Genomic DNA, 24196 nt, shown 5'->3' on the forward strand with positions numbered 1-24196 from the left:
AGCCCAAGGAGTTTCAACAAATGTAAAATGCATCTTCTGATAAATCCATTACTCTAAAATTTTGTGCAAAAAATAAAGTTAGACTTACTGTTATTGTAATATCTTTAGCTCTGGAGTCTAATTTAGCTTCTCCTTTCACAAGGTCAAGTTTAATAATGAAAATCTCTTCAACTTCAATGTCTTCATGAGGATAGATTGTCAGAGTGATGGTTCTCACACCACCTTCTCCCTCTCCAAAATAGAAGGACCCACTCACTGGGTCTGCAATGTCTCTGTTCTGTGGTGGTAAGGCTTCCTGAGAATTGGGTCCTAATATCACCCAGTTCACCTGCAGGGTGTTTGTATTTTTAATAGAGGTAATCAATTTTATTTTATTTTTATCATCTATCTATCCATCTATTTAAAATTTTTTAAAAGTAATCTTTATACCCAATGTGAGGCTCAAACACACCACCCCAAGACCAAGAGCTGCTGACTCTACTGAAGGAGCCAGGGAGGTGCCTCAGAAATAATCAATTTTAAACAAAGAATTACTTTGTAGGATATGTAGTATTAAAAATATATATATATACATATATATACACATGAAAACTATTGTAAGATATTGCCAGTGAATTCCTCATCTTCTTAAAAATATGAATATTTGCAAATATAAACTACATACTTACAGGATATCAGTTTTCATGGATAATAAGAAACGTATGAATACATGGTAATTTGTCACCACACAGGAAAATAAAAATGTAAAAGCACATATTTTAAATATACATATATTAGAGAAATACAAACTTAAAAAATGAGTACAACACTGTCTTGCTGTATGCACAGGCTCTGTCAATCAAAAACTATTTGCGTAAGACAATAAAACCACATGAAAAATCTGCTGGGTGTGCACTTTCTTCTAAATATACTTAAATAAACTCTTAGAGCAAGATGAACATAAGTTTTTATAAATTGTTATAAGAAACAAAATTTTACAATAAATGCATTTTAAATATTTCTATAATATAAAATTATACACTTTTCATATCCACAAGGAAAGAAAACTGGGGATTTTGCTTTGCTTCTTTTATCTTTCATCAGCATTGAGGATAGCTGATCACTTCCTCTTTCTTGAAACACAGCATCCTACCTTTCATGGCCTCTGTACACCTTCCCTTTTGCCTTTACATCTCAATTTTCTTTGCTAGCTCTCCTTCCTCAGATAGTTAAATGCTGGCAGCCCAGGACTTCAGGCTGTATCTCTCACACCCCTTATCACCACTCCTTCAGCCACATAGTTTCAAATGCCTCCACATGTGTCAGCAGCTTCTGACCTCCCCACAACCCATCCTCACACATTCCCCCATGCACTCAGCCCTCCACTGGGATGTTCAGTAGCCATCTCAAATTAACAAGACCGAACAGAAATCCTGATTCTCCCCCAAGCTTCTATCTATTTATTTATTTATTATTTATTTATTTATTTATTAATTTATTTATTTATTTATTTATGATAGGCACACAGTGAGAGAGAGAGAGGCAGAGACACAGGCAGAGGGAGAAGCAGGCTTTATTTATTTATTTATTTATTTATTTATTTATTTATTTATTTATGATAGGCACACAGTGAGAGAGAGAGAGGCAGAGACACAGGCAGAGGGAGAAGCAGGCTCCATGCACCGGGAGCCCGACGTGGGATTCGATCCCGGGTCTCCAGGATCGCGCCCTGGACCAAAGGCAGGCGCCAAACCGCTGCGCCACCCAGGGATCCCCTCCCCCAAGCTTCTGCAGGTCTCAGTAAAGGGCACTATAATTTACTCAGTTGCTCAACTAAAATTTTGGCAGATATTCCTGATTCCTCTTTCCCTCGACCTCCACTAGCCCAATTTTTCCTCCAAAACATGCTCAATGTCTATTCACTTCTCCCCATCCCATTTCCACACATGTGAGCCACTGTCAGCTGTGCCTTGGATGACAGAGGGCAAGACCCTCCTAGTTGCCCCCCAGCTTCTAATCTGGCTTCTCGATATTCCATTTCCCCCACAGCAGTCATAAGTGAGCTACTTAAAATGGCAACCCAGTGACATCAACACCATTCCCCTGCTTCAAACTCTCTAATGGAATCCTATTTGCACTTAGAATGCCCTTTAATCTGGTTTGGTATTATGTGCTGCCAAAGCGAGCACTTCTTTAATTTGGTTTGGGAAAGTCTCTATGATCAAACACCTACTGACCTCTCTGACCTATCCTGTGCCCTCCCCTCCAAGTCCTCTACCACATGCAACCCTCCACACCTCAAACATGCCAGGCTTGTAGATACACATGGCTATTCTTTCTGCCAAAAGGCTCATCCCTCTAACAATTACATGACCATCTCTCAGTATCAAGCTTTCAGCTTAAATATCACAATATCACCATATAATCTAGAGTAGTCAGCAGGTCACTCAGATTGTGTCTCTCAATTTTACATCCCTGCAGAGCACTTAAGTGTCATCACATATATTTTTTTATTTATCTGTTTATTGTTCTGAAAAATCTAAGAGAATAGAGATGAGGTCTGTCTTATTCACCAGCATATTCTAGTGCCCAGAAGAGGATCTGGAACATGGAAAGCACTCAATAAATACTTGACCTAATGCATTTTATCAGAATTCTTCATTTCATTTCTAACTTGCTCTCAAGAGTTCCTGATAACAGCTATGCCTTATATATTTTTATGTAGTTCATAGGACTGGAGCCACTTAACACCTAATGGGTAATTAATAAATATTACTGATTGTGAATAAGTAAATGGATTTATTTGAAGAGTAAGAAAATCCAACTCCATATTCAAGCCATCAAAATTATTTTTAAAAACATGGGAAGAATAACTCTACCTGAATTTCTCCCAAGAGTCCTCCAGTCCGCTCCAGCAGCAAGGATAAAATCATTGTGGAATTGGGATTAGGAACAGAAATTTTGCTTTGGTTAAGAAATCTTACAACGCCAAAGGGAGAGTCACTCTTGGCAATCGTTATTCTGCTCACTAGGTGGCGCCCAAGGACCGCTCCGCCAGTAGCTCCAACGAGCAAAATTTCAATGGGCTCTGGAAATTCACTGCATAGCAAGGAGGAGGAATTCTGTGAGTCTAAACATATTAAAATGCTTCTAAAACCCAAATAACTAGTCATTTTCTAAATTGGTCATACATATTCAAGACACTGCATTCATACACCAAATGGTAAGAAGAGGGTGTTCAGCTAAAAAGCACAAATGATCAACTTTAATACTATATAACCTGCAATAGTTATTAGACTTTCTTCCTCTCTTTTGAATTGCTTAATGCATTAAGGAAGTGAACTGCAGGATGCTTCTACATTCTGATTAGACTCTTCAAATATAAAAGAGCAAAAGTTATTATTTCCCTCTGTATGAAAAAGTGAACATAAAATCCCAATGTTCTCCTAATCCGTTCTTTCCTACCCCAAGGACCCCCCAAAAGTTCCTCACTTGTTTCTCAGTGGGAATATTCTATTATCAGTGCAAAACGTAAGTAAGGATTAGAACACAGTAATCATGCCCTACAGATGCCCATATTATTTTCAGCATTACTAAATAGTATTACCTTTCACTATCATCAATGATGGAGACATTTATAAAACTTAAGTTCTGCCCATGCTGAAAGGTGACTGAGCTGCCATGCAGGATATAATCAACACCGCCAGGAACTGCAGAGGAGCTCTGAGAGATGAAATCAGCAGTCACTGGGCCATAAGCTCCATGCAGCCTCACCACTGGAATCATGATCATTCCAACATCTTCTTCCACTGTAGCAGGAACACGCAACTAATTGGTATGCCGGACAAAGCAACCAGCTTTTACAAGATTCAGTCAAATTAAACACAGTGACTAAAAATAACAGTACAATGCAAGCTCTCTCTTTTTTTTTTTCCAAGAGTTCGTTTATCACTTTAAAAAATATTAAGTGGCACCTGGGTGGCTCAGGCAGTTAAGCATCCGACTCTTGGTTTCGACTCAGGCATGATCTCAAGGTAGTAAGATCTAGACCTGTGTCAGGCTCCCTGCTCTGTGTGAAGTCTGTTTGAGATTCTCTCTTTTTCCCTCTGCCCCTCCCCACCAGCTGGAGACACACACCACTCTCTCTCTTTCTGTCTCTCTCTCTCAAATAAATAAATCTTTTAAAAAATAGTGAAATTTTCAAGACTTATTTTTTATGAGAAATATAATTTGCCATAAGTTGAAAGTTATAGTGAGTAGTATAAGTTAGAACTCAAATAACCTATTTAATCATTAGCATAGGTATACTTCCTCTGTGTGCTGCATACAAATAAATGATCCTTGCTTTCCAAGATAATGCTAGATGAATATGAAAAACACTTAAAATATGTGTACTCAAAGGAAAGTGTTCTGGATCGCTTTTACATTTAGTTGAAACATACAAAATGTAAATAATTGACATTCATGTTAATTAAATCATATGAATGTTTTAAAAATCCAAATAAAAATACAATTTTATTATATTTTAAGTTCCTGTGAAATTTGAGAATCTGAAAATGTATCCTCAATGTCTAATTTCAACTTAAAAATTCTTTCCAAAATTTATTTTCCTCTTAAGCCATGTTAACCTCTGCAAATTAAAATATCACTTAATAGTTTACATTAGCTATGCTCATATTAGACAACAGTTCATATTAGCTATGGCTAAATAATATTGAATTTAATTATAATTATAAATATGCATTGCTCCAAATCCCCCCAAAGACAATGAATCAAACAGAAATCAGTGAATAGAAAAAAAATTCTAAGTCATTTATGTATTACTTGCTATACAAAATGCAGCATGACTTTTACTAGCTGTAACTGAGGTTCACAAAAATGGTGATATCTTCCATGACTTTATTCGTAATGTCAGTATTAATCAATTTCAAAGTGATTTCTGATGAACTTAAAAATGGCTAGAAAACAATGAATTTGATCGAGTCAATGAAGTCAATAAACTAATTGCAGCAAGAAAAGAATATGTTTATTTTGAAAGTAATATGCCTCTGAATAAAATCTGAAAAGCAACCAGCTCTGTTACATAGAGGCATAGTTTCTGCATTCTGTTTCTACAGGAGGAGAGGACAAAGAACAGTAGGCAGCTGCTATTAGGAACTGTCACAGGAAAGTATGAGTAGCTGCCCAGACACCACCTGCATCTGCAGTCCAGTAAAACAGTAATTTTAAAGGTGATTATTCATTAGGTAGTGAATATTCACTGATTTCTAGTCACAAAGGAAATTATTTCATAAATGAGAAAGATTCATAAAGATGTCTGAAATATAAATCTTAAGATTTATATTTCAAACACCTGCACCCCGATGTTTATAGCAGCAATGTCCACAATAGCCAAACTGTGGAAGGAGCCTCGGTGTCCATCAAAAGATGAATGGATAAAGAAGATGTGGTTTATGTATACAATGGAATATTCCTCAGCTATTAGAAACGACAAATACCCACCATTTGCTTCCACGTGGATGGAACTGGAGGGTATTATGCTGAGTGAAATAAGTCAATCGGAGAAGGACAAACAGTGTATGTTCTCATTCATTTGGGGAATATAAATAATAGTGAAAGGGAATATAAGGGAAGGGAGAAGAAATGTGTGGGAAATACCAGAAAGGGAGACAGAGCATAAAGACTCCTAACTCTGGGAAACGAACTAGTGGTGATGGAAGGGGAGGAGGGCGGGGGGTGGGGTGAATGGGTGACGGGCACTGAGGGGGGCACTTGACGGGATGAGCACTGGGTGTTATTCTGTATGTTGGTAAATTGAACACCAATAAAAAATAAATTTATTATTAAAAAAAGATTTATATTTCAATAAGATATTGAAATCTTAGGATTTCAAAAATCCTAAGATTAAATAGTTTTTCTAAAGCCTTGTTCCTTACCATTCAGTTTTGCCATACACAAGTGGGGTTCAACACTGCTCAAGGGCAACTCAAAATAGATTTTAAAAAATAAATATATAAATGCATACATAAATGTATATGAAGGTGTACATGTATGCGTATACACATGCATGCATGCACACACACAGCAAACTGATAAAATTTACACATGGGGATTCAAACTGACAGTGTCATGTTCAGGTACTTTGTAATTCAGAAAGTAGTGGTAAATTTATAAGATTACTGAACTTACCTTCAAAGGCAGTATACTTTGGGTCAAATTCAATGATGCCCTCTGCATTATCATTTTTCATTATTATAATTCGGACAATGGAGACGTTTCCTATCTCAGGAGGCTGATCTACCTGAAGACCATTCTCTTGGATAGTAAAATCATACCCGCTTGCAAAGTCATGAAAAAATAACAATAAAAGAAAATAAAATGATCACATAATTGCTGAGTATGAACTAAAGGGTCTTCTTGGCTCCTATAACTTAGTCCTATTAAGCATTTTAATATTTTAAAGAACTCCAACACTAAAATATACTTTTTTTCCTGAAATAATGTCTAAAATAGACTTCTGTGCCGCTCCCAATTATCACTGCCTGCATGAAACCAAAACCAAAATTAGGTTATTAAACTTAGGCAATGGGAAGATAATAAGACTATCAGGAAATTGGGGAAAAGTTGTAAAATGAACCTCTGGGCTAGGAATGCACTGCTACACTCATCCGACAGTGACAGGCCAAGGAAGGAGATGTACATGAGGCTGTAGTGCACTCAGAGTCAGGAAAGCACAGCGTCAGGCTGGAAGAGTTACTTTAAAGAAAAAAAGAAAAGAAAACGGATGTCATGCCACTACAGAAATTTCAAGCTCCAAGAAAATATTTCTGTGGACACCAATTACAATCAATACCTCTATTCTTTAATACAGATGGTAGTTTACTTGGGTAATGACATGTTTCTGCTAAGGAAGTCACTTTTTTTATTGATATTATTCTAACTGAAGAAAAGTTTTGACTTCCAGAGTTCCGTATCACTTTAATTCCTGAAACTGAAAAATGGCAGTAAACCATTTTATTGAGTCTTTTCTTCAATTCTCAAGTTCTATTTACCTGGTATTTTTATGCTAGTTTCAAAAGGTTGAAAGCTAGTTAATCAGGCAATATATAAGGCAAAAACAAAAAAATGGGGATTAAAATACATTTTTTTAAAGATTCTTAATTTATTCACTCAGTAGAGACACAGACAGAGAGACAGAGACATGGGCAGAGGCAGAAGCAGACTCCCTCCGGGAAGCCTGATGAAGGACTAGATCCCAGGACCCTGGGTCACCACCTGAGCCAAAGGCAGACGCTCAACCACTAAGCCACCCAGGTGCCCCGGGGATTAAAATATTAAATGATAAGAGTAAATGTTAACAGTTGCCTGAGATGGACTGTAGATTAGCTGATTACCTTAATATGAAAGCAGTGAATTTTCTAGCAGCTAGGCAAAATGAGATTATATTACTTTCCTTTTCCAAATCAAAGGAAGGCTAGAAATTTACCTAGAAGGAAAAACTTGTTTTTTTCAGAATTAAACAAGTAGAAATCATTTTTTATTTTTATTTTTTTTTTATTTTTTATTTTTATTTTTTTTATTTATGATAGTCACAGAGAGAGAGAGAGAAAGAGGCAGAGACACAGGCAGGGAGAAGCAGGCTCCATGCACCGGGAGCCCGATGTGGGATTCGATCCCGGGTCTCCAGGATCGCGCCCTGGGCCAAAGGCAGGCGCCAAACCGCTGCGCCACCCAGGGATCCCAGAAATCATTTTTTAAAAGGGTAGCACGGAGGACAAAATCTCCAAGTCCTAGTTGGTCAATAACACAGATAGTCTCTCACACTTAAGGAACTAATGACTAAATTTCACTTACCTCATTAAAATAGTCCATGATCAGCTCAAATTTTAACACACTGAATACAAGTTCAAATTCATTCCCAATGCCAGTTTTCCTTTTCTCAGCTGGCTGGGAAGATGGCAGCCATTCAGACTGAATGTGCCTAACCAAAACCAGGCAACCTTCTTTCAAAATAAGCAGAGGTCCTGCTTGGAGAAACTGGTAAGGGGACACTCCCACTATACTACAAAAACATCAGTCTGGACTTCAAGATGCCCAAGAAGGCCATGGAGGGCACCTATATTGACCCGAGGGCCCCTATGCTGATCATGTATCCATCTGCGGGTGGATTCTGCTGGTGTGGTGACCAAGATGAAGATGCGGAGGACCACTGTCATCCACAGAGACTACCTCCACTACAACAAAAGCACAACCACTTTGAGAAATGCCACAAGAAGATATCTGTGCACCTGTCCCCCTGCATCAGGGATGTCCAGATCGGTGACACTGCCACAGTGGGCAAGTGCTGGCCCCTGAGCAAGACTGTGAGCTTCAACGTGCTCCTGGTCATGAAGGCTGCAACACCAAGAAGCAAGTCCAGAAGTTCTGAGATTAGTTAGACATCTGCCCACACTCCAGAAGAAAATAAAGGTATTTTCCCAGGGGAAAAAAAAAATCATTCCTATTGCCAGAAACAGAATCATTTCTGGGAAATTTAAGATTTGAAGTGTACACAAACCTACAATATGTTTTCCACATGGAATAATATATTTTCTACCTAAATCACTCAATAAAATAGTTTAGCCTTCAAAGTTTTTTCTAACTAAAACAGATGCAAAATCATTTTCATGTGCAAGAAAAATTCCTTTAAGACTTATATAAATGCAAACATTATTCTAGTTGAAGGTTTTGTATAATCTGTCAGAACAGAGGTGCTCCTGGGTGTTATGCTCTATGTTGGCAAATTGAAATCCAATTTAAAAAAAAAAAGAAATCCTCAGCTTTGACTCCTCAAGTCTTCTAATAAAATAATTCAATTTTGATCCTTGAAAACAAAACAAAACAAAAAAACCAGAGGTGCTCCTTGGGCTACTCAACTCATGGGTATTTCAGCATGCTTCAGGTGTTTCCCACCCTTGTTAATCAAGTCTGCTCCCCCTAAATCAGGGAATAAGACAGCCAGACAGCCTCAATATGATTAATTCTTGATCTTCGATAAAAACATGATGCACAATAATAGCTGACTAACTTTGACTCACATTTTTCTCCACTTGAAAACTGCCAAAGGGCAAGCATCCACCTCAACCCCCACAGAAGACAGCATGGCTTTCAGAGACACCAAGGAAAGAAATTTCGCACTCAGCCCTCAGGTGTAGAGACAAATGGAAGGGAAAGTAAATTCCACCATGCTAGCTGAACTTTGACCTCCAAGTCCCTACCAAATTATCACAAGCCCATACCATGTTCAATTCTCTTACTAATCTGAGTGAATTCTCATAATAAAAACAACATACTTTCAACTTTCAAGAAAAACTGAAATTTTAGAACTTGGCAAAATTAACAGTCTTTGTCATGATTTCCCTACTACACCCTGTCCCACTGTCACATAAATCTGAAAAAGAGCAAGTTTCCTATACAACACATTCTCTCTCTCTCTCAGTCTATTTTTGTTTTGTTTTTCCTAATTTTCTTTTTTAACTTTACCTTCCCAGGAGTTCCACCTTTTTAATTACTAGAGAAAATTCCTCTGGGCCTTCAGGAAGACCATCATCAAGTATTGCAATGTGCACACTTTTCGCCATCTCCCTTGCTTCAAAGAGGAGCTGCCCCGCCGCAGGGATAAAATCCAAGCCTGCCTCTGCTGTTCCACTCACGGTCTCATACCAGAGTCTCACGGGGCCAAATGATCCACCTGAACGGATGACTGTGATGTTCACCTATGCAAGAAGCAGTTTTTATTTGATTTGGATATTTAATTTTTATTGTTTTTAACTAAAGATTCTAACTAAAGATTCATAACCAGGGTTATGTTCATATAGAAATTGATAAAAGCTTATAAAGCATGTGTTAAAATAATGATGCTAGCAGCAAATCCAACAGTTTGTGAAAACTCTGTAATATGAACAAGGAAACACTTTTTAAAGATCACTCACAACCTATCTTGCTACATTAAGTCTTCATATTTAAATTAGAGCTTAATCCAGCTTTGCAAAAAAAAAAAAAAAAAAAGGATCACGTGCAAAATAAAGAGCAAATATGATATTTAAGATTTTAAGCATTTTATACTCTACCCTTTGGGTTTCTTCTGATACTCGAAGTTGCTCCTGTGTAAAGGAGAATTGGCCATAGGGAAAGTCACTGGCCGCCACTGTGATATTGGCAGTACTACTGGATTCACTCAGTAATCCCCCTTCACTGATTCCAGTAAGCTGAAACTCATAAAAGCTCTTCTCCTCAGGAATATCATCATTCAAAGCCTAAGGACAATAAGAGCCATTAATAGCAGGATCCATAACATTCAGAGACAAACACCTGTGATGTCAACAGCAACAACAAACTCAGAGATACCAACCACCCCCAACCACAACCCACCCCCCGACACACACACACACACACAACGAGGGGCATAGCAGAAAGAAGTCATATTGATACCTGTATTATTACAACTGCTGCAGACTGTCCATCTCGCATCGTCAGTTTTCCTGATATTTCAGCAAATTCTCCCACAGAAGGAGGGAATACCCTCCAGTACACTGTGACTTCCCCCCAAATGGCTGAGCCACGAATGAGGCTATAATACACAAATGGATAAGCAGTACATTTTTGTTGAAGTAATTTTTCCTAAACATTTTCTGTCTTTCAACAATTTTCATTATTTCAAGAACATTATGCATTATATAGCCTTATCTATCAACTATAAACCAAATGAAAGCTTTATACTTGCAGGATAGGAATATTTTACTGAGCTTTGACGATACTGGCAAAACCTAACCATTAAAAGTGTAAGATTTAAATGGATTTAAAAAAATATTTATAAACTTTTCACTTAATACACAAGGTGCAAAATATGAAAAGCCTTATACAGTTCTCTAAAAAAATTTTATAAACTTTTCACTTAATATACAAGGTGCAAAATATGAAAAGCCTTATACAGTTCTCTAAAAAAGCCTTATACAGTTCTCACTTCATACACACAACACTAACAGAAAACTACCAAAAAGATAAAACATTAACTCAATTTCAGTGACTTCATTGACAGTTGTCCCACTTTTCATGAGAAAATTTGTATTAAACAAAATTGCCTATGGTCATATTACTTTAGTTACACAATAGGCCCTAATTTTAGAGAACTTAGAATCATAAAATGTTTGATCCAGAGGATTTTCAATGGAATGATTTTGTAGCTAAGACACAAGCTTATGGAGATGAAGGAACTCTCTTATTTTACATGGTAAGTGACAGACCAAGGCCAAAAGCATCAGATCTCCTGACGCTCAAGGTGTTTTCCTTGTCATGGGTTGAGCAAATCACCCAAGAAGTGGCCACGATCTACTATCAAGAGAGGTCAATACACAACTGTATGATCAATATATTTTTGTTGAAGGAACATTCCCTAAATACTCTTTAAGATCTAACTTCAAGACAAGGTCAGGATATATCTTCAATTTTTGCCAAAATTTTTTTCTACTTTTCACAAGATGATACCAATATATAAAATGATGATGCTTGAAAAATATGTATGTAATGAGAACAGCACACTTAATGGCACAAAAATGTTAGTGATTTAAATAAAACTTCAAAATCTACACCTAAGCAAAAAAAAAAAAAACCAAGAAGCCCTTACCTGATGATAGCAGTACCATTATACTTTCCTGAAGGTTCTCCAATGAGGACATGCCTAGATGACGGAGCTATCCCAACTTCTGATGTTCCCTTATCTCCCCGAATAATTATTGATGCACTACCTAAGTTGGAAGTTGATACGTAACATGTATGTAGCAAACACATGTAATCACTTAGTACATGCCTGACAAAATTCTCAGCACTTCACATATGCTAATCTTATGAGTTGTCATGACAATGATATAAATTAGGTACTAACATTATCTTCCTTTTATCAATGAAATTATTTAAGCATACTGAGGCACTCAAGACATTGAGGCAAGTAACTTGCCCTAGATCATATTTTAATGAAAGAGGGCAGGAAAGAGTGGGTAATAATTTGACTATCACTCCCATGATAAGCAAATACTCTTCTACCATTTGCATTAATCCACTTCTGCAGTAACCATTTTGCAGTTCACTGCAACTGGTTTATGTGGCAAAAGTAAGAATTTCTGGGTACTTTTTAATTTTCTTTTTTTTTTTTTTTACTTTTTAATTTTCTGACTCTACTACTTGCTTATAAGCATTTATAAAAATGTGTCAAATATTAATGGAAAGAAAAATCATACCAAGTAATGTGGGTACTCATATTATAATTTAGCAGTAACTTGAAGAAAATCATTTCCAGAAGCTCGTATTAGGGTTTCATGAAACAAAGGACTGAATTACCATACTCTCACTTTCTTTGGCAGTGGATTAATAAAACCAACAGTGGTCTTTCATGTCCAAGTATGTCACAGTTCGAAATACATTAGTAATTTTTTATATCGATATATAATTCACCCTGAACCACGGGTATATTCTTATGCTAGTTAGTCTATGTCATCAATCTTGATATTTAATGTGGTGTTGACAACTTAGCTAACTTAAGATGTATGGAAGAAGATTCTCTCACAAGTTTGCTAGAAAGTTCTCTAGATGAAAATGCAAAAAGAATAACTACCATACAGTGATTTTTTCTCTACAATTCCGACAATCTTTTGGCCATGGCATTCTGCTTTTTTGGCCACACACCCTCACGTAGAATGGAGTTCTTAATGGCAAAAAAGGGGCGTGTAACAGTCATTAAGCTTTCATAGCAAAGTTGTTGGGCATTTTTTTATGGGTATTATTGTTTGTACCACTATGAAACCACTTTAGAACCATTAATCCTTTTTATCCAGACCTAAGAAACAAATTTTCATATAGACCATAGGCAAATGAGAATTACAACACCCGTTTCTAAAATGTCAAAATACTGAAGTAATCACTTTCAGATGAAAATAGGAATAGTAGGCTGAAAATAGGCACAATATGCTAGGTTTTAAAATAATATTTTATTATAAAAGTAATATGTGATCATTATATGTTTGTGTAGAAAATATAGGTAATCAAAACCCACTATTTCAAGTAAATAATTCCAAACACATTTAAAACGTGCATACGACAAAAATGGGATAACTCTGAACATGTTATGAAGTCTACTGTCGACTAATTGTTTTTAAGTTTTAACATAATTAAGGCTTTTTATACTATATCCTTTTGAATACTTACATGGTATCCTGTCATATTTAACAGGTCTCTGATTGATGGACAATTTAGGAAGCTTCCATATTTTATTTTATAAACAGTACTATAATAAACATCTTTTAAAAAAATCACACAGCTAAGTATTATAAAATTTTTGACATATGACTTTACCAATATCAGGTATTAGATTTTAGTTTTAAAATTTCTTTGGCTGTAATATATGTACAAAATGACATCTTTATGTTATAGCAAATATTTTAGGAATTTATAAAACCTAACTTTCTAACTATTGATTATTTGGTTATATTTTTTCTGAGTATCTACTTTTTAAGTTCCAAAAATATGAATTTCTCTTACCTTTTATTGGAGATATTTCTACTTCATCAAATGATATCAACTGAATGGTGAAACGCCTGTCCTCCTCCAACATGGTATCATGAAGTGTGTGCAATACAATGGTCTTCTGAGACTCTGTCTATATCAAATGAGAGGAATAATAAGTTTTCTAGATTGTGCCAAACTTTCTCATTAGTGGAATAATCCTTATGTTCATAAGCATTTTTAAAGTGTGTCTTTTTTGTACCTTAGAATTACAAGCTGCCTCTGGAGCAAATTACTATATAAAAATTAACTCTGACCATAAATCTCATTTAAGTTTTCAATAGGAAAAAATTAGCATAACCTCTACATTGTCTGAAAATTGACCAGGCCCAGTGATAAAATATATGCAAGGGTTACAGAATGGGTGGAAATGGGGACACCCAGATGTCCAGCTTGGTTGACTGGTTTTGTACTCAGTCAGGACAGGAAATGTTGAGAGAGGAAGTTTTGATGGTGGGATGGAGGCAGTGTCTGAATTAAATCTGATTTCAGACATGTAGGGGTGTGTGTGTCATTGTCCTACAAAATGCATATGATTTCAAAAAAATTCCAGCTGTAGTAAATACCATCATATGAACTCATAAGCAATATTATGGAATAAAACAAACATAAGTTCAAGTAAACCTACAGGAATCCTGATGCTGACTGTACCTCATCAAAAAGAAGTGTCCCATTCAAAGGCCTGAGATCATCTTTAGCTGACTCATCTATGGTCCACTGAAGTCGAACAGCTCCTTTTCCTCCTGGGGATCGGACAACTGTCAATGTCAGATATGAATCTGGGTCATCAGACAAAAGAGATTCATCAACCATTACCTAAAAGAAAGAAAATCCAGTTAGGTGGAAAAATAAAAAAAGAGCAGGAAAAACAATCTTATTTCTATTGACAATGACTGCAACTTTTCAATTTAGAACTCTATTCATGGCATCTTATAATCATGTGGCAGAAAAAAACAATGTTTCACCAAACCCCATTTCCTTCTTTGTACTAGGTGGTCTGCTACTGGCATTTCCTGGGATCTCCTGCAATTAGGTGGAACATGTGACTGAACTCTGGCCAACAGAGCATGTGGGAAATTAAGTATGCTCCTCCTAACAGTCTGGCCATCAGCTTTACACAGAACATTCCACATTCCTTTTTTCCTCATTTGCTGAGTGACTAGAGAGGACTCCCAGGACCTAAAGAAGACAGAACCACAAAAGGAAAGAGTCCAGTGCCTAAGATGCCAGTTGGAGAGGAGATGTCCATAAGACCTCCAACAGGAACACAAATGTAGGACTCTTGCATGAAGAAGAAATAACTCTTACTATGTTAAGGAAGTAGGATTTAGGGATTCTTTGTTAATGGCAGTCAGGCTCCCCACATAATACAGACCAAATGTGCCCTCCTAATTATCTACAGCCGGCCAATTTAGTAAACCCAAATTTGAAAGAGGTTTTTTTTAACCTGCCATAAAGAGAGAAGGAAACTCAGTATGTTGATTTACCTGTACCATTTATTTTTTACACAAGATCCTTATTAAGAGATTTAGTGCAACTGAATTGCATACACTGACTCTGTAAAACAAAGTCCAAACTGAGCCTATAATATCCACCTGTTATGTAAATATAAAAATATAACATAATCTTTTCCACTTTTAAGACAGACACTGAAATGCCTAATACAAAGTTGTTGTTGTTTTTTTTTTCCTGAGATTTTGTACTGGTACCCAGAGCAGAGATTTACAGCCAACTAATATTTATCAAGCTTCCATTTTATGTCAATTCTGGCATACATTTTATTTTATTTAAGCCTCACAGAAACTCGAAGAAATCTAAGGGCTAGATATATGCACATAGTTGGAGAAGAGGAACCTCCTCTTGTGGTTCAGATGCTCTGACTCCACATCCATTGCTATTCATACCACTTCTCAGAGAAGAGAAATATCAAATAAGAAGCAAACAAAGTGAGAAAAAAGAAATCCACTATAAACTTCTAATTCATATGTAAGTCCTTTTTGTTTCCATAGATATTCCATAGATAATGACATTTGAGTTGAGGTTTCACAAACAGATTTCTTGAGCCTCTGTTATGGTCAGTGCTTTGGTATACTTACCATATTGCCCTTGGGAGCAGCTTATTAATTTTGACAGATTTCTACCAACAATCTTTCCTCACTATTCTTAAGTTCTAAATCTAATGTTTCATTAAATAATGCTAATAAAATGTTCACTGTATACATAATACTGTGTATCTTAGATACATGGTAAAAGATAAATTCTGTATTAGAAGGGCCTTTGGCAGTAAGAAACAATATAAAAGAAGGAGCCACAAAGTGCTGAGCAACAAGCTGCTCCTGATATTATAATGAAAAAAACAGTAACTGACCCCCTACTGAGTGTACATCCCAGTTGCAAGTGCTTTATGTATGTTAACTCGTTTACTCGTCACTTATAAGAAATAACACAGGGATTGAGTAACCTCACTCTTACTTCTGGATCACAAGACAAATTGGAAATTTGAAGTTATCACAATAAGATATCAATTTCCAGACCAAATGTGCACCAAAGTTGATGACAGTAGTTAAGATAAAATGAAGAAACAAAAATTATTTATGAGTAGCAATATAACTCTTCATTTTCCCTGACAGTGAGATAAGCTTCTAAACATACAGTCTAACACCTAAGAGTCCAGAAGCATGATCAAATTAAAAGTGGAAACATTATTTTAAGGTTTTCCCATTGAAGATTTGACTGAAACCCTGAACATTTCATCTAACCTCAGAAGCTAACAGAGACAAGTTATAAAAGTTAAATTACATATTTATATGGATTAAAATATTTCTTTTCACATATGCAAAGAAAAAAGCATTGTTGAGATACAACAAAATATTAATGATATCCATATCTCAAGTTAATAATAATATGGATACTTTTTACTTTTTTTTTTTTAGGATTTTATTTATTCATGAGAGACACACATAGAGAGAGGTAGAGACACAGGCAGAGAGAGAAGCAGGCTCCATGCAGGAACCCCAACATGGGACTTGATTCTGGGACTCCAGAATCACACCCTGGGCTGAAGGCAGGCGCTAAACCACTGAGCCACCCAAGGATCCCCTTACTCTCTTCTTTATGCTAATAGTTTTATGTTTCCCAGACTTTCATTTTGCTGAACAAACATTCACAGCCACTCTCTTGTGAATTTACCACTCCTTACAAACACTTCTGCTTATTCCTTCCCCAAAAGGGTCTCACTAAACTGTAGCAGAAGTGTGTCCTGTCCCTCTTATGGTCTCATTCTCTTACGAAATTGAAATTTCAATAATCAAATCATTAGGCAATTATTACACTTTATTTAAATTTTGAAGCATCTGGGAAGCCCAGCCCTAACAGGCAAGCTTATAGGTTTAGCCTTGTATCCATAGAACAGTAAAGATAATTAGCATTAGAGCAAACTGTTTATTATTTTAAAATGACCTATGATGAATTACTGATTATCTATAAATGATCAAATAAAGAGACTGGTGACCTATAGAGCCAGAAAATTTGTATATGTCAGAATTACCTACATGTATTTATGATTATTGCATCCTGGAATTTCCTTTGAAAGATAAAGTCTTAAAAATTATAACATAAAGTCATCATGATAATTATGGTATAGTTTTAAAAATTCATTTTATTTTTAAGATGTAGAGGTCATTTAGTACTAGCCACCAAATCTGGCTGCATAAATGATTGGTTAAGCTTTTTTTCTCTCTCTGCAGTTAAACTGATAAAAATAATTGCCTTCCCTCTTGCAAGTCTTGGAAGGAGATAGCCCTGGGAAGTAAGAGGGAAGAAAGAAGAGACAAACACTTAAGCTAGGGTGACTGTGGTGTTTGTTCAATATAAGTCAAAAGAGAGTATCAGAAGGGTGGGCAAAATAAATCCCTGCCCCCCCCCCCTCAGCTAAATGTATCCTAGGGTGTAACACTTAGATCTATTTTAGAATCTTGGCTTGTGACCAGAATGGGGGATTGGCAGCAAGACAGACTGAGAACAGAACGTATGGACAAAAAGTGGATCTAGTCTATGCTACCCAATAAATAAGAATTTATGGGCAGCCCAGGTGGCTCAGTGGTTTAGCGCCGCCTTCAGTCCAGGGCGTGATCCTGGAGACTCAGGATAGTGTCCCATGTTGGGCTCCCTGCATGGAGCCTGCTTCTCCCTCTGCCTGTGTCTCTGTCTCTTTCTCTCTGTGTGTCTTTCATGAATAAATAAGTAAAATCTTTAAAAATAAACAAACAAATAAATAATAAGAATTTGTTCCTCCTCATAAATGCTGATGTAAGAGTACTCATCACTGTCAAACAAACATACATGAAAAGATTGGCCCTTAATTCAATAGCCAACTCTAAGTACTCTTGAGCAGAGAATCATTAAGTGAGCAGTAACAGTTTTTTTAAAAAATAAATCTTTCTTCTAAAAATTACAAAAATTAGTCTAGAAGAAGGCATCCTCTCCCTGATACATGTAACTTACAGTCTTTTCTTCAAATCCAAATACTCCAAATGGAGAATCATTTTGTGGAATAACAACAGTTAGCACAACATCATCACCAAGCCTGCCACCTCCAGCTACCCTGATTAAGGAAATATTGAATGTCTCCATGAGTTCAAGTTCAGCATCATCAATTATGGTAATTTCGATCATTGCAGTAACCTACAAAAGAAAGAAGAAAGAAAAGAGGGAGGGAGAGAAAGAAGAAGGGAGGGAGGGAAAGAGGGAAGGACAGAGAGTAAGAAGCAAGGAGGATATAATGTAATAGCAATTTTTGATCATATATAAACTTTTAGTTGACAGAAAAGTATTTTTTGTCTAATTATGTTCATAATACTATTTTAAAAATATATAGATTACAGAGATTTTCAAAGTCAGAAATTTACAGTCTATTATTTTCAAGATAAAGGAAATTATATATGTAATAAAATATAGCATTATTTATGTATACAAAAAGCATGAAGCCTGATTCTTGAACAAAAATATTTAAAATGCCACACAGGGTGTAACAACCATTGCATAAGCATAAATCACAGAAATTACCATTGTCTTTGGCAGTTAGAATAAATCCCTTTGGTTTCAAACATCACTCTTATAATGGTAGGAAGAAAACCCAAATCTGCTGTACTTACATATTTATGATCAGGATGTCATTCATCTGTCTGGGTCCATGTTAAACATTTTTATAGCTTACAAATAAGTAAAACTTGGCCCACCTTGTGATTTCACTATTGGTCATAAAAACATTCCAGTTGTGGGGCACCTGGATGGCTTAGGTGGTTGAGCCGCTGGCTCTTGGTTTCAGTTCAGGTCATGATCTCAATGTCCTGGGATCAAGCCCCACATCAGGCTCCCTGCTCAGTGAGGAGTCTGCTTGTCTCCCTCTCCATCTGCCCCTCCCCTGCTCCTGCCCTTCCCCTTTCCCCATTCTCTCTATTAAATAAATATGTCTTTTAAAAAAATATTCCAGTTGTATCTCCACATGTAAAATCTTTCCTATATCTCAGAGGGAAAGTCCAGTATTTTGACACAGACATTTACCAGAAAATGAAGTTTTTCTACCTAAATCTACCTAAATCCTTTAATAAAAGAGCAAAGCAAGAAAACTGGATTTACACTCACAGGCAGAAACTTAAGCAAAACCAAATGTTAAATGGAAGCTTAATAAAATGTCTGCACTTTGGGATGCCTGGGTGGCTCAGTGGCTGGACATCTGGCATGATCCCGGGGTCCTGGGATTGAGTCCTGCATTGGGCTCCCCTCGGGAAGTCTGCTTCTCCTCTGCCTATGTCTCTGCCTCTCTCTGTGTGTTTCTCACGAATGAATAAATAAATAAATCTTAAAAAATAAAATAAAATGTCTGCACCTCAAATCTATACTGTAAAATACTGAGTACCCACCCTAGAGAATGTTAACTTTAAGAATGATGATGATCTTCAGGCACTGTTAAATAATGGGATTTCAACCTTATATACAAAATAAAACGTTGGTAATAAGTAAAGGTGGAAGGCTATTTTGATGAAAAATCAATGTCTTTCTACTTTTAGTGTAAAAAATCTGCATTTCCCCCCACCTTTTAGTAGGAAATGTTTCAAAGTTCTAAATTTGTTAAAAATTAATAATCTCAAATATTAACAACATAGACCATTATGTGTAGGAAAGTCTAGATCTGTATGGTTACTTTTCAGCAGCAACTAATAAGTTGATGCATACTGTACAAATTTGTCTTGGCAAAATCAGACTTTGTGTAGGTGGATATTGCCATTTGAGGCTATTAACATTTGCAAGGTTATTCACATGCTTTTTCCATTTATTGATTTAAAATTTTATGAAAACATTTATACTTACATATTACAAAATGCCCACTTTGCAAGACTTATAACCCTTAGAGAATGCTTTGGCCCAAATCTAAAATACTGTTTTTCAATTTTTCCAGTTTTAATTAGTTTTTCTATCATTTTAAAAAGTCTTGTTTTTAATTATAACAAAAAGTTTTAGATATTAAAAGTAATAAATGTGCACACTTTTAGTGCAAACCATAAGTAAATAAATACCTATACTGATAAGCATTAAGAAATAAATAAAATAAATTAACCTAAATAGGAATAGTGAAATTCATCAGGCACTTTTTAAAATACATTCTTAGGCACTTCTAAGCCATTTATTATTCCCCTTTAACTTCTGCTTAAAATAGAATCAGGTGGGGAAGTTCAGAAAAGGGTGGGATTCTTGCCTGTTTATGTTCTTTTCCTATGTCCGTTAACAAATTAAACATGTTAACTAATAATAATTCTGTTTGGCTTGATATATAAAGTATAATACACTATGCACATTCACTCAGTGAATATCTATAAAATGTTTGAAGTACAACCAAAAATTGTTAATATGTTCGTGATTAGCATACTTGTTTATCTGCAAATTCAAGAATCCCATGAGATGGCTTAAAGTCTTCCAGGCCAGCAGTGTCCAATGTTGCCTTCCAATAAACATTTACTGCCCCAAAGCTTCCAGCCAGCCGGACTACAGGAATCTGAAGAACATTCAGGGGCGGAGGCACTTCATAGGCAGAAATAACTCCACCAACATCCTTTAAGTAAAGAAAATAAGTTAAAATACAAGACAAAATTAACTTCTTATGTGTCATCACTTTCTAAATGAATTATTCTTCTATTTTACCCTTCAAAGTACAAATCAATCATCAGATATAAACATACATAATAAATTTCAGAATTCCCACATTTTTTAAAAGTTTTTCAATTTATTTATTTATTTATTCATTTAAGTAATCTCTACACCCAGTGTTGGGCTTGACCTCACGATCTAGAAATCAAGAGTTGCACACTCTTCCAACTGAGTCAGACAGTTGCCTCTAGGACTCTTACATTTAAGTGTAATGAAAATAATCTTGCTTAATCGTTTGTTCTAACACAAAGAGAACTAAGAATTAGTCTATAAGATAAATTTTAAGACAGATATTTATAAATATCTACAAGGAAAGCCAATTATTTTGCAGAAAATATATGACATTGGTCAAGTCAGCATGTAGAAGCTTCTGTATTACTATAAATATATTGAAATTTATCTCACTCTGGTAACATGAAAGTTAAAAATTCCTCTGGGATCATCATTTTCTTCAATCATTATTTCAACTATTTCTATCCCAGGCCTCCGCACACTTGGCTGTCCTGCAGAGAAGTCAGAATTCACCAGGTACACATCAGTGATGTTGACAATAAATCCTTCCTCCAACTCGGGAGCATCATCCTGGGGTGGGGGTTGAGGGGTGAACAGGAGAGAGATTATGTTCTATTTTTAAAAATACACTGAATTTGCCTTGGAAACCTGATATTTTTCAGTGAGAAATAAATGGCTGCCTACAGGAATGAAAAGCTCTTTCACACAAACAAAAAAGATTCCTTTTCATATTTTAACACATTCCCACTGACAACTTCAGAATCTTAGGGGATATTCAAGGTTACTGGTCAGTTTTTAATTGAAGCCTAATACTTAATAGCAAGTAAAATAATTTTTAAAAATCCGTCACACAATTCTGACCATATTCTATCAATATGTTTTTTGTGTATAATACACACCCCCAAATATAGGAAAAATGGTAAATGCTACATATATCTTAAAAGTGAAAGCTTTAGACTTGTAAATCTAGACATTATTCCTATATTTTAATTAACTTATTAAACACTGTTACTTTGTTTTGGAATAGGTAATAAAAAATTTCAAAAGACAAAAATAATACATAATGAACAAGGCAGGAAACTTATGTTTTGTCCCATCCCACATGTCTTTCCCAGAATGTCCTTTCCAGAGGGTACTACTATCTATTATCACTAATAACACTATTAGTAACACTGATGTTACTATGCTGCAACGTTATCTTTGTCTAATAATATAGGACGTATTTATTTTAATATTATTATATATAGTATTGTAATATATACAATATTTAGTTATAATATTATAAATAACAGTATTTACTACTGTCAGTTTCTTGTGAATCATTACAGATATATACACCTTTCTCCTTACATACATGAAAGAGCACTAATACCAGATCTAAAATCTCTGAAGAATATTCTTGATTTGAGTAATTGTATCATGACATGAAAATACTGCCCTATCAAACCAACAATAAAAATAATCTGATTAATTTGGGCATTTCATTCATTTGCTCAATACTTTAACAAAACCAACCAACAAAATAGTGGATCCAATCAGATATGCAATTAAATCCTAATTCAATGCTTCAGAGGTCATTCAAACAATATTCCAGTTACAATACTCACAATTTTACATTTGAGAGCAACCTTTTCAAAGATTTTTATCTTTAAGAGCATCACACTTTTCTTTCTTTCTTTTTTTTTTAATCACATTTTTATCTCTAAGAGCATTTTCCTTTATTTTACATCAGATTCACTGCAGCCTAAACTTACCGGCAAAATGGCAACTTTGACATAAGTTTCTTTTACATTTTCTTTCATTATTATTGTTGTTTCTTGTAGCACATAATCTTCATTCTCAGTAGCTTGATTATTGACTTGCAATAAGAAATTGGGTTTAGCTATCAAATGAATGGCAATGTCCCCAAGCAGTCCTTTATTTCGAACAATTGGTAACTGAAGAATGGTGACATTCTCTGAGAAAGACAAGTAAACAAGTTTTTCTCTGTGTATTCGATACCACTCCAAGCACTTAAGGTGGAATGTTCTATACTACCCTAATGTATTCTCCCAAGGAGCATTCTGCGCTTTATCCTCCTTGCTCTAAAGTTGTGCTGACAATTGCTACACATTATATCCCAGTTGTGAATCCTCATTTTGGGTTCTCTAACGCACTCTCCTATGTTGCATATAACATGAGCTTTAATGAAAACGGCTGAAAGTCTTAGGAAAGTATATATGTGCAGATTGACAGTTAATTACAAATGCTAAGAAGATTCTTCAAAAATGAAAAACTATGGGGCCCCTGGGTGGCTCAGGTGGTTAAGCCTCCAACTCTTGATTTCGGCTCAGGTCATGATTGCAGGGTCAGGGAATCAAGCCCTGCATCTGCACTTAGCACGGGGTCTCTGCTCTCTGCCTCTTTCAAATAAATAAAGTTCTTTAAAAAAAAAAAAGAAAATGAAAAATTAAACACACAAACTCATTTAATAATCTTTAGAAGAAAAATAATTTTGTTCTTATAGTGAGGGGTCTATCACAAGAATCAAAGTATTTCATGGCATGAATTTTTTAACTTAATTTTTTTCATTTTTTAAAATTTTACTTGCCATATAAATGGGCCAAAAAATGCTTGTCAATCTTTCCCACTGGTCAATCGTTCTAATAAACTAAAATTGTGTTTTTGTTTCCAGAACACACAGCACAATTTGTGGCACTTATTAGGTGCTTCAAAATGTTTCTTGAATGAATAAGTGAACATATTTTAAGTCTCCCACTTCTCTTCCCATATATACAGTCATATAAAGGCCCAGGTACATGATTATATGCCATTCTTTTCACATCAACTATTTAAATGAAAGGTCTTTGAAAGATATGCACATTTCTGTCTGAAAATTCTAGAGGCTTCACACTGCATACTAAAGATACACATATGTTCAAATATATTTGTTCAAATAAGTCAAATGGCCTTTATCTACAAAAATCTATTTATCCTACAGCTGCTCGAATAGTTATTTAGGCAAAGATTTCAGCACTAAGCTTAAGGGAAATAGGGACTGGTTACTTAGCACTTCACAAAAAATGTATCATTCTAATTACTGCTTTGGGTTTAACAATTAATACCCTGAGTTCCAAATACTTCTCGCTGTGTTGCTTATTGTCCCTATAACTGTTGAAAATCTACCTAGAGGTATCTGGGTGTAGAAAGAGAACAGGGCAGCCCGGGTGGCTCAGCGGTTTAGCACCACCTTCGGCCCAGGACGTGACCCTGGGGTTCCGGGATTGAGTCCCATGTCGGGCTCCCTGCATGGAGCCTGCTTCTCCCTCTACCTGTGTCTCTGCCTCTTTATCTCTGTCTGTCATGAATAAATAAATAAAATCTTAACAAAAAAAAGAGAAGAGATAAGTAAAGAATGAAGAGAAAGTAA

General features: G+C 35.7%; 2 protein-coding genes across 2 annotated transcripts in view; one reads left to right on the top strand and one right to left on the bottom strand.

Annotated features, from left to right (window-relative positions):
- The window catches only part of ADGRV1 (adhesion G protein-coupled receptor V1), a 517368-nt gene that overhangs the window by 332227 nt on the left and 160945 nt on the right, over nt 1-24196 (bottom strand). Inside the window, exons 55-68 of the mRNA XM_025438360.3 lie at nt 22542-22744; nt 21181-21357; nt 20498-20680; nt 18076-18255; nt 14224-14388; nt 13549-13666; nt 11642-11762; nt 10450-10588; nt 10089-10274; nt 9502-9734; nt 6169-6317; nt 3587-3788; nt 2859-3078; nt 89-328 (exon numbers count right to left, since the gene is read on the bottom strand). Coding sequence (XP_025294145.3) covers nt 89-328; nt 2859-3078; nt 3587-3788; nt 6169-6317; nt 9502-9734; nt 10089-10274; nt 10450-10588; nt 11642-11762; nt 13549-13666; nt 14224-14388; nt 18076-18255; nt 20498-20680; nt 21181-21357; nt 22542-22744 — 2516 coding nt within the window. The remainder of the gene's footprint in view (nt 1-88; nt 329-2858; nt 3079-3586; nt 3789-6168; nt 6318-9501; nt 9735-10088; nt 10275-10449; nt 10589-11641; nt 11763-13548; nt 13667-14223; nt 14389-18075; nt 18256-20497; nt 20681-21180; nt 21358-22541; nt 22745-24196) is intronic.
- On the top strand, nt 7489-9220 carry LOC112654065 (40S ribosomal protein S11-like). The gene has a single exon (XM_035714425.2). The coding sequence runs from the start codon at nt 8070-8072 to the stop codon at nt 8415-8417; it is 348 nt and encodes a 115-aa protein (XP_035570318.1). The 5' UTR covers nt 7489-8069; the 3' UTR covers nt 8418-9220.

Source organism: Canis lupus, chromosome 3 (assembly GCF_003254725.2).
Source record: "Canis lupus dingo isolate Sandy chromosome 3, ASM325472v2, whole genome shotgun sequence".
In the NCBI taxonomy this organism is placed as follows: Eukaryota; Metazoa; Chordata; class Mammalia; order Carnivora; family Canidae; genus Canis; species Canis lupus.

What these genes read in the sequence shown, in the direction of transcription:
- LOC112654065 (XM_035714425.2), top strand. Translation starts at nt 8,070, where the DNA reads ATGCCCAAGAAGGCCATGGAGGGCACCTATATTGACCCGAGGGCCCCT.